Below are 16,690 nucleotides of genomic sequence, written 5' to 3'. Positions count from 1 at the left end.
TTGGCTCATTTCTCCATGCACATCTCCTCTAGAGCAGTGATGTTTCAACTCCCTCCACAGATTTTCTATGGGGTTGAGATCTTGAGACTGGCTAGGCCACTCCAGGACCTTGAAATGCTTCTTACGAAGTCACTCCTTTGTTGCCCTGGCTGTGTGTTTGGGATCATTGTCATGCTGAAAGACCCAGCCACGTCTCATCTTCAAATTTTCACTCAAAATCTCTCGATACATGGCCCCATTGATTCTTTCCTTTACACAGTTCAGTCGTGCTGGTCCCTTTGCAGAAAAACAGCTCCAAAGCATGATGTTTCCACCCCTATGCTTCACAGTGGGTATGGTGTTCTTCAGATGCAATTCAGTATTCTTTCTCCTCCAAACACGAGAACCTGTATTTCTACCAAAAAGTTCTATTTTGGTTTCATCTGACCATAACACATTCTCCCAGTTCTCTTCTGGATCATCCAAATGCTCTCTAGCGAACCGCAGACATGCCTGGACGTGTACTGGCTTCAGCAGGGGGACACGTCTGGCAGTGCAGGATTTGAGTCCCTGGCGGCGCATTGTGTTACTGATAGTAGCCTTTGTTACTATGGTCCCAGCTCTCTGGAGGTAATTCACTAGGTCCCCACGTTTGGTTCTGGGATTTTTGCTCAGCGTTCTCGTGATCATTTTGACACAACGGGGTGAGATCTTGCATGGAGCCCCAGATCGAGGGAGATTATCAGTGGTCTTGTATGTCTTCCATTTTCTAATGAATGCTCCCACAGTTTATTTCTTTACACCAAGCGTTTTACCTATTGCAGATTCAGTCTTCCCAGCCTGGTGCAGGTCTACAATTTTGTCTCTGGTGTCCTTCAACAGTTCTTTGGTCCTGGCCAAATTGGAGTTTGGAGTGTAACTGACTGAGGTTGTGGACAGGTGTCATTTATACTGATAATGAGTTAAAACAGGTGCCATTAATACAGGTAACAAGTGGAGCCTCGTTAGACCTCGTTTGAGGAAGTTAGACCTCTTTGACAGCCAGAAATCTTGCTTGTTTGTGGGTGACCAAATACTAATTTTCCACTCTAATTTGGAAATAAATTCTTTAAAAATCAAACAATGTGATTTTTTGACACAAAATTTGCTGGATGACACTTAATGACATCTGTCATAAGCATTCATCAATGCCCATGACAGTGTCAATGTCATAATTATAAGGGTCTTATGACAGTCTTATGACGCAGCTGGCAAATAAAGTATTGAGATGAACTTTTGTTATTGACCAAATACTTATTTTCCACCATGATTTGCAAGTACATTATTTAAAAATCAAACAATGTGATTTTCAGTTTTTTTTTTTCCACATTCTGTTTCTCATGGTTGAGGTTTACCCATGTTGACTATTACAGGCCTCTTTAATCTTTTCAAGTAGGAGAATTTGCACAATTGGTGGTTGACTAAATACTTATTTGCCCCACTGTATCTGAATGCAAAAAAATGTACACTGTACTGAAAACGTGTGTTTAGAAAAAAAAGAAAAGCTAAATCTTAGCACCTTCCTCCAGCTCACATTAGTAGCTTAGCATGCTTCAACAGCCGTAAGTGAGCAGATGCGTCCATAAAAATGTGCTCCCCTATGGTTTCCCATATGCGGCCTGGCACAGTGTGCTTAATGTGCTGAAACTATATTGCATTTTCTCGCTCTTCCTCCCATCAGCCCCTGAGGTTATGATGCCAACAGCGTGTGTGTGCATGTGTGAGGGTCCGTGACAACACCTGGCGCACTTACACACATGTACAAAAAAAAAACAAGTCGCAATCCGGTCCGGCACAAAGACACATCTGCTACGTGATTGGAAACCCTCGCAAGCATTTTATGGCACATTCACCATAATCTTTAATCATCCGCTGCAGTCACGGAGGCAATGGGTGAAGACATAAGATCAGAACTGACTTAAGTCTGGACATCTTGGAAGAAAACGTGTCTGGCTACTATGCAGAAAAAATCTTTAGAACATACTGATGACTCACCTAAGAAGCAAGTTCAAATAGTTTGCTCCAGAAGAAGTTAAAGTGCCTGTGACAGTATAATAAAAATCTTAAATAGCATTATTATGTGAATTAAAATCATATTTTGAGATGATTCAACGATTTACAACAATTTGGCAAAGCGCAGATGACGAGAGAAATGACGAGGGTGACGATTTCATCTGATTTAGAATTCAGCCCATTGAGGGGGAAGATTCAGAACGAGGAAAATACGACAGAGAGCAGCAAAATGTCATGATGGTTCCAATTTCTCTACTCCAATATTTTCACAGGATATTCTTTTTATCTAAGTATTTTCCCCCAATATCTAAATAAATGGTATGGTCATGACAAATTACAGACTTGTGCTAAATGGAATATGAAATATTAAAAATGCATTTGTTCAGTATAACAGGGCAAAATTACTGCATAATGGTCAAACTGCCGACTTCTGCCTCTCCCAAACGGTATTTTATGCCACCGGTGTTCGTCCGGCTTTTGTCATTTCCCTGCCCCGGCTTCGGAGACGGAGGAAAGAGCTTAATCAAAACAGGAGGCATGACAGCTAGCTGACATGCTAACCCGAACCGAGCCTTTTGAAAATGAAAAATCAAACAAAACTACCCTGACTCATATCACACACGGCGGCGGGGTTGATTGTCTTCACCGACCAGGCAGCACCCGGCGGCGAGCAAGTTACGGCTCGTCGTTCTGCTGCGGCCACGGGGGGCTGGCATTGCTCGTCGTAATTTTTTTTGCCATGTGGCATTTTTTTTGCCATGTGGCAAAATATTTTTGCCATGTGGCACTTTTTTTTTGCCATGTGGCATACATGTTTTTGCCATGTGGCAAATATTTTTTTTGCCATGTGCGTTTTTTTTTTTTGCCATGTTGCATTTTTTTTGCCATGTGGCAATTTTTTTTTGCCATGTGGCAATTTTTTTTTGCCTTGAGGCATAAATGTTTTTGCCGTGTGGCAGTTTTTTTTGCCATGTGGCAATTTTTTTTGCCATGTGGCAATTTTTTTAGCCTTGAGGCAAAAATGTTTTGCCATGTGGCAGTTTTTTTTGGCATGTGGCAAAATTATTTTGCCATGTGGCATTTTTTTTCGATGTGGCAATTTTTTTTTGCCATGTGGCAAAAAATATTTGCCATGTGGCATTTTTTTTGCCATGTGGCAATTTTTTTTTTGCCATGTGGCAATTTTTTTTTTTGCCATGTGGCAATTTTTTTTTTGCCATGTGGCAAAATATTTTTGCCACATGGCAAAAACCACTTTTGGTTCTCGCTGTCTCTTATTCATGTTTAAATCCTTAGTTGAGTATACAGTCTATCCAGAAATTTGCTAATATTCAAATAATTTTGATTCCCGAAAGACACGCAGGTAGCAAAATGGTGCCTGAAAAATTGAAAAAAACAAAAAAACCTAGTGAAAAGATGTTGCCGAATTGTGCGAGGCTCTTTTATTCAACCCAATTAAAAAAAAAAAATCTCAAACAAAGGGAGTGCTTTATTGCGCGCTCCCCGCTATCAGCAGAAAGGCTCATTAGCCACAGCAGCATAATTAGCAAGATGCTGCACTCCACTCGTTAAGGAGGGGCCCGAGCCGTAAACAAACCCTGCTGAACTCCGAACACCCACTGCCTCGCGCTACCTCTGTAATGAACTGCCACTGATGTTTGCTGCATGGCAGATGAGCAGCCGCAGAGACCGCACACACATACACGGATACTGTACACATCCAAAAGCTGCACACAAACAATTCGACAGTGTCTTTCTTGACAAAACAAACACAATTAAAGCGTATGCACATGCGACAACAGGCACTTTTGAGCCAACGTGTCTGACAGCTGGGCTATAGACAAAAAAATGTCTGGATTTTGATTAAGTGATGGTTGCCAAAAGAGTGATGGAGATAGTACCTTTTCTCGTAGGCACCGTCTAACTGTTTGCATTACTCAAACACACTTAATATAATCAATCAGGGAATAGTATCGTTTCTCGTATTTACTGTTTGACTGTTTGTTTTACTCTAACACACCCAATATAAAATAAATTGCACTTATACCATCATTTAAGGAAAACATGCAGAATACAGGGCATAAGAGATATACACTCATCGGCCACTTTATTAGATACACCTGTCCAACTGCTCGTTAACACTTAATTTCTAATCAGCCAATCAGTGTATTTAGGCATGTAGACATGGTTTAAGACAATCTCCTGCAGTTCAAACCGAGCATCAGTATGGGGAAGAAAGGGGATTTGAGTGACTTTGAATGTGGCATGGTTGTTGGTGCCAGAAGGGCTGGTCTGAGTATTTCAGAAACTGTTGATCTACTGGGATTTTCACGCACAACCATCTCTAGGGTTTACAGAGAATGGTCCGAAAAAGATAAAATATCCAGTGAGCAGCAGTTCTGTGGGTGGAAATGCCTTGTTGATGCCAGAGGTAAGAGGAGAATGGCCAGACTGGTTCAAGCTGATAGAAAGGCAACAGTGACTCAAATAACCACCCGTTACAACCAAGGTAGGCAGAAGAGCATCTCTGAATGCACAGTACGTCGAACTTTGAGGCAGATGGGCTACAGCAGCAGAAGACCACGCTGGGTGCCACTCCTTTCAGCTAAGAACAGGAAACTGAGGCTACAATTTGCACAAGCTAATCGAAATTGGACAATAAAAGATTGGAAAAACGTTGCCTGATCTGATGAGTCTCGATTTCTGCTGCGACATTCGGATGGTAGGGCCAGAATTTGGCGTCAACAACATGAAACCATGGATCCATCCTGCCTTGTATCAACGGTTCAGGCTGGTGGTGGTGGTGTAATGGTGTGGGGTATATTTTCTTGGCACTCTTTGGGCCCCTTGGTAACAATTCAGCATCATTGGAACGCCACAGCCTACCTGAGCATTGTTGCTGACCATGTTCATCCCTTTATGACCACAATGTACCCAGCTTCTGATGGCTACTTTCAGCAGGATAATGCGCCATGTCATAAAGCTGGAATCATCTCAGACTGGTTTCTTGAACATGACAATGAGTTCACTGTACGCAAATGGCCTCCACAGTCACCAGATCTCAATCCAATAGAGCATCTTTGGGATGTGGTGGAACAGGAGATTTGCATCATGGATGTGCAGCCGACAAATCTGCACCAACTGTGTGATGCCATCATGTCAATATGGACCAAACTCTCTGAGGAATGCTTCCTTGTTGAATCTATGCCACGAAGAATTGAGGCAGTTCTGAAGGCAAAAGAGGGTCCAACCCGTTACTAGCATGGTGTACCTAATAAAGTGGCCTGTCAGTGTATGACACCTTCTTATCACGGTAGCCCAACGTGTGCGTCATGCAACTGACTGAGCAAGATTGACGCTGACATGCCCACGTCTGCACCACCAACTCTCGCAAGCAGTTCTCCCGGACAGTCCAGAACAAATGAAGGGACGCCCTGTCCCAACACCCGATATCAAACTGATAACACGAGTGACAAAACTCCAAGACCCCCTTTGACGGTGAGGTTGCAAATCCACAACCCTCGTTGCACGGACAACAGTAACTCCCGAATCATCCTGTCCAATCCACAAACAGTCGATAATCCCAATAATACCGCCCTGCGAGAGCCTTCAAAAGACTGAATGTTTAACTAAGCGTTGTCATTTTTCTCGGGAACATTTTGTTGACTTCTGAAACCTCAAAATAAAAACGACATCAAAAAACAGATTTCTTTAATGCATTTCTATAATTTCATGAAAGCAATGAAACTCATTAATATTGCAACAAAGTTAAACTTGAGGTGGAATCATACAACAGAGCAGTCAGGTGAGGCATTGGATTCACTGCAGGGAAAGTAAAAATTAAATCATGAAGGATCATTGTGTGTTTTTAGCCCACTTAGTCATTTTGATAGTAGGCTAATATAGCTAATACAGATACAGTGCCTTGCAAAAGTATTCGGCCCCCTTGAACCTTGCAACCTTTCGCCACATTTCAGGCTTCAAACATAAAGATACAAAATTTTAATTTTTTGTCAAGAATCAACAACAAGTGGGACACAATTGTGAAGTGGAACAAAATTTATTGGATAATTTAAACTTTTTTAACAAATAAAAAACTGAAAAGTGGGGCGTGCAATATTATTCGGCCCCCTTGCGTTAATACTTTGTAGCGCCACCTTTTGCTCCAATTACAGCTGCAAGTCGCTTGGGGTATGTTTGTATCAGTTTTGCACATCGAGAGACTGACATTCTTGCCCATTCTTCCTTGCAAAACAGCTCGAGCTCAGTGAGGTTGGATGGAGAGTGTTTGTGAACAGCAGTCTTCAGCTCTTTCCACAGATTCTCGATTGGATTCAGGTCTGGACTTTGATTTGGCCATTCTAACACCTGGATATGTTTATTTTTGAACCATTCCATTGTAGATTTGGCTTTATGTTTTGGATCATTGTCCTGTTGGAAGATAAATCTCCTTCCCAGTCTCAGGTCTTGTGCAGATTCCAACAGGTTTTCTTCCAGAATGTTCCTGTATTTGGCTGCATCCATCTTCCCGTCAATTTTCACCATCTTCCCTGTCCCTGCTGAAGAAAAGCAGGCCCAAACCATGATGCTGCCACCACCATGTTTGACAGTGGGGATGGTGTGTTCAGGGTGATGAGCTGTGTTGCTTTTACGCCAAACATATCGTTTTGCATTGTGGCCAAAAAGTTCAAATTTGGTTTCATCTGACCAGAGCACCTTCTTCCACATGTTTGGTGTGTCTCCCAGGTGGCTTGTGGCAAACTTTAAACGAGAATTTTTATGGATATCTTTGAGAAATGGCTTTCTTCTTGCCACTCTTCCATAAAGGCCAGATTTGTGCAGTGTACGACTGATTGTTGTCCTATGGACAGACTCTCCCACCTCAGCTGTAGATCTCTGCAGTTCATCCAGAGTGATCATGGGCCTCTTGGCTGCATCTCTGATCAGTTTTCTCCTTGTTTGAGAAGAAAGTTTGGAAGGACGGCCGGGTCTTGGTAGATTTGCAGTGGTCTGACGCTCCTTCCATTTCAATATGATGGCTTGCACAGTGCTCCTTGAGATGTTTAAAGCTTGGGAAATCTTTTTGTATCCAAATCCGGCTTTAAACTTCTCCACAACAGTATCTCGGACCTGCCTGGTGTGTTCCTTGGTTTTCATAATGCTCTCTGCACTTTAAACAGAACCCTGAGACTATCACAGAGCAGGTGCATTTATACGGAGACTTGATTACACACAGGTGGATTCTATTTATCATCATCGGTCATTTAGGACAACATTGGATCATTCAGAGATCCTCACTCAACTTCTGGAGTGAGTTTGCTGCACTGAAAGTAAAGGGGCCGAATAATATTGCACGCCCCACTTTTCAGTTTTTTATTTGTTAAAAAAGTTAAAATTATCCAATAAATGTTGTTCCACTTCACGATTGTGTCCCACTTGTTGTTGATTCTTGACAAAAAAATTAAATTTCATATCTTTATGTTTGAAGCCTGAAATGTGGCGAAAGGTTGCAAGATTCAAGGGGGCCGAATACTTTTGCAAGGCACTGTACATACAGCATGTGTTGCATTCATTATTAGGCCTATTTAAGGCTTTCAATTTTTTGCGGCTCCAGACATACTTGTTTTTTGGTTCATTCTGGTTCTTTCAAATAAAATCCATAGCACTTATACCATAGTTTAAGGAAAACAAGCAGAATATATGGCATAAGAGATACATGACACCTTCTTGTCACGGAAGCCCAACGTGTGTGTCATGCAACTGACTGAGCAAGATTGACGCTGACAAGCCCACGTCTGCACCACCAAGTCTCGCAAGCAGTTCTCCCGGACAGTCCAGAACAAATGGCGGGACGCCCTGTCAGAAGGAAAACACGAGAACGCCCGCTATCAAACTGATAACACGACTGACAAGACTCCAAGAGCCCCTTTGATGGTGAGGTGGCAAAATCCACAACCCTCGTTGACCTGACAACAGTAACTCTCGAATACTCCTGTCCAATCCACAAACAGACAATAATCTTAAACAACACCCAAACACACCCTGTTTAACTAAGCATTGTCATTTTTCTCGGGAACCTTTTGTTGACGTGTGATAGGGTGAGCTTGCCACCCCGTCTAAGTCGGTTTCTGTTTCCCCTTGCTGTTTGATCGCTGTCGACCTCAATAAATTGTCAACTTGTTCTCGGGGAGCCTTCTTAAAACCTTTCAAAATGGAGTCAGTACAAAGGGTTTGGACTAAGGTGAACGCGCGGAGTTTGGTCGGATTGTTGGAGCTGCACCAGCGCAAGTCCGGTGGTTCGGCTGGCGCGATTCCGTCGATTTGGCTAGAAGGTCAGATTCCTTCAAGTGGAATGATCATTTCTCCTATTTTTTTTTTTTTTATTGGATACGTGTAATTTTACATCCTCACCTGGAGAACAGGTCTCTGCACGCCTAGAACTTTCATGGTGTCAGCACTGGCGAGGATTTTCAAGGGGTCGGCCACCTTGCTCACTGCCTCTATATCCTTGTTGATCTCCGTGCGTACTTGGTTGAGGAAAAGGTCGTTGATGTAGTACGTGAGGAAGCTTCGGAGTTGGCACTGCTTGGCTTGGCCCGCTCCCATGTTCATCTCGATCTCATGAATGAACCTGTGTGGAAAGTAAGTTTGTTGGAATCATTTAAATAGTTGAATAATGTGTTTCAGACTAAATCATTAGCTGGAAATGAAACATCCCAACACTTTTGTTCCAACCACCCATTTGACAACTCAGGGATACAGTGCCTGACAAAAGTCTTGTTGCTTATCAATTTTGTAGAAACAGTTGCTAATAACCTGACTTTCTTTCTTTGGTCTTCTTTGCCTTGAGGAACTTTGAGGTAGAGATTGAATTATGCGATGGAGCACCATCCTTCTGCAGAATTTGTCCCTTTTTATGGTTCGGGATATAAGAGGCAGCTAAGATTTGTTGATATTTCAGACGATTTATGTTGCCTTCCACCCTGCAGATCTCTCGCACACCCCCACACTGGATGTAAGCCCAGACCATGATTTTGCCACCACCAAACTTCACTGTTTTCTGAGAGAATCTCGGATCCATGCGGGCTCCAGTAAGTCTCCTGCAATATTCGCGATGACTGTGGTGTAATTCAATGGAAGATTCATCTGAAAAATCCACCTTCTGCCACTTTTCCAGCGTCCATCCTTTTGACAGGCTGTGGGCCTTGGCAAATGCAACACGGTTTTTTAATTGTGTGCACCCTGAGAGATCTGCAGGGTGAAATATCAACAAATCTTAGCTGCCACATACATTCCTAACCATAAAAAGGGACAGGATGGTGCTCCATCGCATACTTCAATCTCTACCTCAAAGTTCCTCAAGGCAAAGAAGATCAAGATCCTCCAGAACTGGCCAGCCCAGTCACAAACATGAACATGATGAAAGAGGAAGCATGGAAGACGAAACCCAAGAATGTTGATGAACTCTGGGAGGCATGCAAGACTGCTTTCTTTGATGTTCCTGATGAATTTATCAATGAATTGTATGAATCCTTGCCGAACCACACGGATGCAGTCCTTCAAGCCATTGGAAGTCATACAAAATATTAAATTTGGATCTCAAAGCACCACTACTAAATTCGCTTACGTTATGTAACATATTTTTGAATTTGAAGTCGATTTTTTGTTCAATTTTCACACTACTTTCAGTAGGAGACAAAACTTTGTCTTGCCAAAATTCGACCTTCATGTCTTCATGAAATGATAAATCTTTTTTGAGTGAAACAAACATATTTTTGTACATTCAACATCATTTGGGAGGGTCTTAGCTTTCATATGAGCCATTTCTGAAACCAATTGAATGATCAAAAGTCAGGTTATTAAGAATTGTTTCTACAAAATGGATAAGCAACAAGAGTTTTGTAAGGGACTGTAGTTTGCGATATAATCCAACATATCTGGTTAGCTAAACATGAAATAAAGTTGGCATGTTTTCGTCAACGATGACTATAACGAAAATATTTCGTCAAAAAACAATTTTTTCATGACGATAACGAGACGATAACGAGTTAAAAACATGGTTTGGTTGACTAAAACATAAACGACACGAGGACGATACAATAGTTTCCATCACATGTTCACAGTGTGGGACATTTTATGTGTAGTTAGCATCAGTAGCATCAATGAATTGTGCCGAACCACACGGATGCAGTCCTTCAAGCCATTGGAAGTCATACAAAATATTAAATTTGGATCTCAAAGCACCACTACTAAATTCGCTTATGTTATGTAACATATTTTTGAATTTGAAGTCGATTTTTTGTTCGATTTTCACACTACTTTCTGGAGGCGACAAAACTTTTGTCATGCCAAAATTTTACCTTGATGTCTTTATTAAATGATTAATCTTTTTTTCAGTGCAACAAATATATTTCTGTCCATTCAACATCATTAGGAAGGGTCTTAGCTTTCATATGTGCCATTTCTGAAACCAATCGAATAATTAAAAGCCAGGTTATTAGCAATTGTTTCTACAAAATGGATAAGCGACAAGACTTTTGTCAGGGACTGGACTGTAGAGTCCATTAGGAATCCGTTCAGCAAAGTGCCTCACGGCGGTCCAGATGTAGGTCGGACACTAACGTATGGCTTCGGCGAGGCACGCGCGCACCTCGTTTGTCAGGATCGCCGGCCGCTGACCCCGTCTCGCACGCGCCGCGGGGCCGACGCCACGCAAGAGCGAGCGCCTCGTCGAGCGCGTGGCACATATAAATGCGCAAATAAATCAAAGCCCTTGGAGGGAAAAAATAGGATTGCTTGACCTACAAGATGTGTGGCTACCCGTGACCCCGGTGTACCGTACAGTAGACCGGGGAGACAACAATAACAGAGCGAGGGTTATGTGAGGATGCGAGGATAAAACAAGAAGGAGCTATTGTTTGAAGATCAAAAAGAGATTTTCAAACAAAAAGTAAATAAGCAACAATCATTCGAGTTGTTTTTCCACTGTTTCTGTTCCCCTCTAAAAATCCCAGGGTTATAAAACCACAACACATACAGTGGGGCAAATAAGTATTTAATCAACCACTAATTGTGCAAGTTCTCCCACTTGAAAATATTAGAGAGGCCTGTAATTGTCAACATGAGTAAACCTCAACCATCAGAGACAGAATGTGGAAAAAAAAAAACAGAAAATCACTTTGTTTGATTTTTAAAGAATTTATTTGCAAATCATGGTGGAAAATAAGTATTTGGTCAATACCAAAAGTTCATCTCAGTAACTTGTTATGTACCCTTTGTTGGCAATAAAGGAGGCCAAACGTTTTCTGTAACTCTTCACAAGCTTTTCACACACTGTTGCTGTTATTTTGGCCCATTCCTCCATGCAGATCTCCTCTAGAGCAGTGATGTTTTGGGGCTGTCGTTGGGCAACACGGACTTTCAACTCCCTCCACAGATTTTCTATGGGGTTGAGATTTGGAGACTGGCTAGGCAACTCCAGGACCTTGAAATGCTTCTTAGGAAGCCTTTTCTTTGTTGCCCTGGCTGTGTGTTTGGGATCATTGTCATACTGAAAGACCCAGCCATGTCTCATCTTCAATGCCCTTGCTGATGGAAGGAGATTTTCACTTAAAATCTCTCGATACATTGCCCCATTCATTCTTTCCTTTACACAGATCAGTTGTCCTGGTCCCTTTGCAGAAAAACAGCCCCAAGCATGAGGTTTCCACCCCCATGCTTCACAGTGGGTATGGTGTTCTTCGGATGCAATTCAGTATTCTTTCTCCTCCAAACACGAGAACCTGTGTTTCTACACAAAAAGTTCTATTTTGGTTTCATCTGACCATAACACATTCTCTCAGTCCTCTTCTGGATCATCCAAATGCTCTCTAGCGAACCGCAGACGGGTCTGGACGTGTACTTTCTTCAGCAGGGGGACACGTCTGGCAGTGCAGGATTTGAGTCCCTGGTGGCGCATTGTGTTACTGATAGTGGCCTTTGTTACTGTGGTCCCAGCTCTCTGTAGGTCATTCACGAGGTCCCCCCGAGTCGTTCTGGAATTTTTGCTCACCGTTCTTGTTATCATTTTGACGCAACGGGGTGAGATCTTGCATGGAGCCCCAGATCGAGGGAGATGATCAGTAGTCTTGTATGTCTTCCATTGTCTAATAATTGCTCCCACAGTTGATTTCTTTACACCAAGCGTTTTACCTATTGAAGATTCAGTCTTCCAAGCCTGGTGCAGGTCTACAATTTTGTCTCTGGTGTCCTTTGACAGCTCTTTGGTCTTAGCCATAGTGGAGTTTGGAGTGTGACTGACTGAGATTGTGGACAGGTGTCTTTTATTCCGATAATGAGTTAAAACAGGTGCCATTAGGATAGGTAACGAGCAGAGGTCGCGCTAGACTTTTTCGTTGTCTGTCATTTTGACTGACAGGGTCATAAAAATCCGGTGATAATCTATTTTTACCCGTAACTTAAATTTTTAAAATGTTAATAATGACATATTCAATAGCATTTAGTTTTCATTCATCTTTGATTAATATTCTGTCCGAACAAGCTTAACAGGGAATCCACACCGCGCCATCACACATCGAGCAGCTGTGCGTTATTAGCGCCTAGCTTGCCTTGAACACGGCTTTTTAGGAAGGGTCGGACTTGACAAGTCATTAAAAAAAAAAAAAAAAAAAAAAAAAAAAAAGGGTTCGAGGATAAGCCTGAGAATGATCGGTTTTCTCTCTGCTCCATATAAGCAATATTCCAACATTGCTTACACGGCCGAGAGTCGGGGCAAACTGCTCATATGTGTGTGTGACATGCACGAACAGTGCGTGCATGCTATCGATCCATATACTTTGAATATAAGCCTAAACGGGGATTATTTATGCCTGTTATTTGTGTCCTCTTTTTAATAAGCAAAATATGACATCCCTGGAATGACGGATGACAGCCCGCATGTGTGATTGTATGGTCGTTTGTTTTGATGCTTCTGCCTATGCGGGTCGTCTTGCTCAGCGCATGTCGGACTGCGAATTAGTGCGCAGATATGACAAAAAATCGGATTCGTGCATTAAGACCTGTAGTATGAACGTAGCCATAGGCTTGTTGCTGTCAAAAAGAGGACACAAATAACAGGCATATATAATCCCCGTTTAGGCTTATATTCAAAGTATACGGATCGATAGCATGCACGCACTGTTCGTGCATGTCACACACACATACGGGCAGTTTGCCCCGACTCTCGGCCGTGTAAGCAATGTTAAAATATTGCTTATATGGAGCAGAGAGAAAACCGATCATTTTCAGGCTTATCCTCAAACCTATTTTTATTTTTTTATGACTGTTGTCAAGTCCGACCCTTCCTAAAAAGCCGTGTTCAAGGCAAGCTAGGCGCTAATAACGCACAGCTGCATCGCTACCGTAGCTACCGTACGTCTCTCGCTTTTTGATGACGTAATTGCTGCATTAAATCCGATTTGCGGGACTGGAAAGTACAGACCGCCGCGACAGTCTGGAAAAATGTGGCCCAGATCGGATTTAGACAACAAACGAAAGTGACCCAGATCGGATTTGAAATGGCCCCGTTCTATGCGACTTGTCACGTTCAGACAGTCAAGTTAATGCCTCACTCGAGTCGGAAAAACACGAAAAAATCGGATTCATGCATTAAGACCTGTAGTATGAACGTAGCCTTAGTTCGGACGCTCAGTTGCCTTGACATTTTTCCGAGTAAGGCCAACGACGTCATGCATCAAGAGAGACAATAGCTAATTAATATGCTCACTCGCCACCCTGTGGTCTGGGGTGTGAATTGCAACCTGTCAAAATGACGGATGGACTTCAGCTTTTTCCGTCACCGTTTTAAAAAACCGGTCAACGACAGAAAATATTCGGTTAACGCGACCCCTGGAGTGGAGCCTCGTTAGAAGAAGTTAGACATCTTTGACAGCCAGAAATTTTGCTTGTTGTACGTGACCAAATACTTATTTTCCACTCTAATTTGGAAATAAATTCTTTAAAAATCAGACAATGTGATTTTCTGTTTTTTTTTTCCACATTCTGTCTCTCATGGTTGAGGTTTACAAATGTTGACAATTACAGGCCTCTATAATCTTTTCAAGTAGGAGAACTTGCACCATTAGTGGTTGACTAAATACTTATTTGCCCCACTGTCGGACAGTCATTTCCAGCCTATGAAAATGTTGACATCTCAATATACCATTTTTTAGTGGTTTCATACTGATATCCAGTGTTGTCATGTGCCTCACGACTTATTTTGTTTGGCGCTTTTGAATATGAAGTCTGTAGCTCGTAGCCTCCAGCGAAACAAAACAATTCCCGCGGACTAAACTCGCAGACTCACACGCTACTCAGCATTTGCACCCAATTAGTCAGCAAGACTGGAGGCCTCGTGTGTGCAGTCTAAAGCCACTGTAAATCCTTCATTGATTCTCCGAAGTCGACCGCAGTGCAAAGTGGGAGAAACTCTTCTGTGGCCTAATTAAAGCTGTCAAACAATGCGGGCCAGATAAACAGCTCTTCTCTATAAATATGGAGAGAACTTAAACACCCACACACCAGCGTGTCCTTTGCTTTTCAAGAGAAAATACCCTTTCTGCTGACAACTTCATCATCAAAAGAAAAAAAATCAATTTTGCGGGCAGAAAGTTGCCACTTTAACAGCGCGCCTCGTTGCCCCGGGATCCATCCCGAGCTGTCATTACTGTCATTGTTTCGAAACGACAGTCAAGATGATGGATCGTCCGCTTTGTGTGTGAGCACAGATGGATTTTTCCGCCGACAGAGGTGATAACATTTGAGTAATGCGGCGAGGCCCCAACGGGTAGTAAACGTGCCATCTGGAGGAGAGGAGCGTGGACACGTATGAGGACACCAGAAGGGTTGGACTGAGGTAAACGGAATCGGCCACGCTGCATGATGGCGGTAAACAGACGATGAACCGAAAACGGTCGGATCGGGAGCATCGGTCGGGTAGCTATGGAAACGGCAGCCGCAGCGAGCGCTCGTCCGCGACTCAGCCCGGTGTGTGAAATCTTAATAGCCTTAAATAATTCACTTAGCCGCCCTTGCGAGCTCAGACAAACAGTGACAAGCTGTGAAGGTTGTAGTACAGTGCTGAGGGCGAGGATAGGGAGGGGGCTGAGATTTGATCGTGATTGCTCACCATTGGATGATCAAGCAATGAAACACCAGTGAAAACTAGGAACAGGCGTATTATTTCCAATAAAGCACTTAAAGAATTTGCATGTACTAAAGCCCTGTAATATATACACTGCATATACAGTGGTTTGAAAAAGTATCTGAACCTTTTGGAATTTCTCACACTTCTGAATAAAATCACCATCAAATTTGATGTGATCTTTGTCAAAATCACACAGATGAAAAAACAGTGATTTACCTGAAACCACCCAAACATTTATAGCTTTTCATATTTTAATGGGGATAGTATGCAAAGAATAACAGAAGGGGGCATCACATTTAATATTTTGTGGCCACCGCTTTGGCAGCAATAACTTCAACCAGACGCTTCCTGTAGCTGCAGATCAGTCTGGCACATCGATCAGGACTAATCTTGGCCCATTCTTCTCTACAAAACTGCTGTAGTGAAGTCAGATTCCCGGGATGTTTGACATGAATCGCTGTCTTTTGGTCATGCCACAGCATCTCAATGAGGTTCAAGTCTGGACTTTTAATTGGCCACCCCAGAACATGTATTTCGTTCTTCTGAAACCATTCTGAAGTTGATTTATTTCTGTGTTTTAGATCGTTGTCTTGTTGCAGCATCCATCCTCTCTTTAGCTTCAACTCTCTGACAGACGGCCTCAGGTTTTCCTGCAAAACATTCTGATAAACTTTTGAATTCATTCGTCCATTAATGATTGCAAGCTGTCCAGGCTCTGAGTAAGCAAAACAGCCCCAAATCATGATGCTCCCTCCTTCATGCTTCACAGTGGGGATGAGGATTGGATGTTGGTGAGCTGTTTCCTCCACACATGACGTAGTGTGTTATTCCATACAATTCAACTTTGGTTTCATCAGTCCACAAAATATTTTGCCATAACGTCTGTGGGGTGTCCAAGTGCCTTTTTGCAAACATTAAACGAGCAACAATGTTTATTTTAGACAAGAGTGGCTTCCCCTGTGGAGTCCTCCCATGAACACCATTCTTGGCCATAGTTTTACATATAGTCGATGTGTGCACAGAAATATTGGACTGTGCCAGTGATTTCTGTAAGTCTTTAGCAGACACTCTAGGGTTCGTTATACCTCTCTGAGTATTCTGCGCTGAACTATTGATGTCATCTTTGGTGGACGGCCACTCCTTGGGTGAGAAGCAACAGTGCCAAACTCTCTCCATTTGTAGACAACGTCTCTGAGTGTCGATTAATGAACCTCCAGACTTTTAGAGATGGTTTTGTATCCTTTCCCAGCTCTATACATATCAACAATCCTTGATCGCAGGTCTTCAGACAGCTCTTTTGACCGAACCATGATGCACATCAGACAATGCTTCTCATCAAGACATTTCTTACCAGGTGTGTATTTTAGCGTGGGCAAGGCAGCTTTAAACCATGCATCAGTGATTGGGCACACACCTGACTTAAAATGTTTGGTAAAATTGGTTTCAATTGCTCTTTAAGTCTCCTTAGGCAGAGGG

At 42.6% G+C, this 16,690-nt stretch overlaps 1 protein-coding gene across 1 annotated transcript in view; it reads right to left on the bottom strand.

Moving 5' to 3' along the window:
- Positions 1-16,690, bottom strand: part of exoc4 (exocyst complex component 4) — a 164,295-nt gene that overhangs the window by 41,603 nt on the left and 106,002 nt on the right. The window contains exon 12 of the mRNA XM_057854368.1: positions 8,443-8,662. Coding sequence (XP_057710351.1) covers positions 8,443-8,662 — 220 coding nt within the window. The remainder of the gene's footprint in view (positions 1-8,442; positions 8,663-16,690) is intronic.

Source organism: Corythoichthys intestinalis, chromosome 13 (assembly GCF_030265065.1).
Source record: "Corythoichthys intestinalis isolate RoL2023-P3 chromosome 13, ASM3026506v1, whole genome shotgun sequence".
Classification (NCBI taxonomy): domain Eukaryota; kingdom Metazoa; phylum Chordata; class Actinopteri; order Syngnathiformes; family Syngnathidae; genus Corythoichthys; species Corythoichthys intestinalis.
Note: the sequence above shows the minus strand (reverse complement) of the source record. Positions and strands in the feature narration are given on the sequence as shown.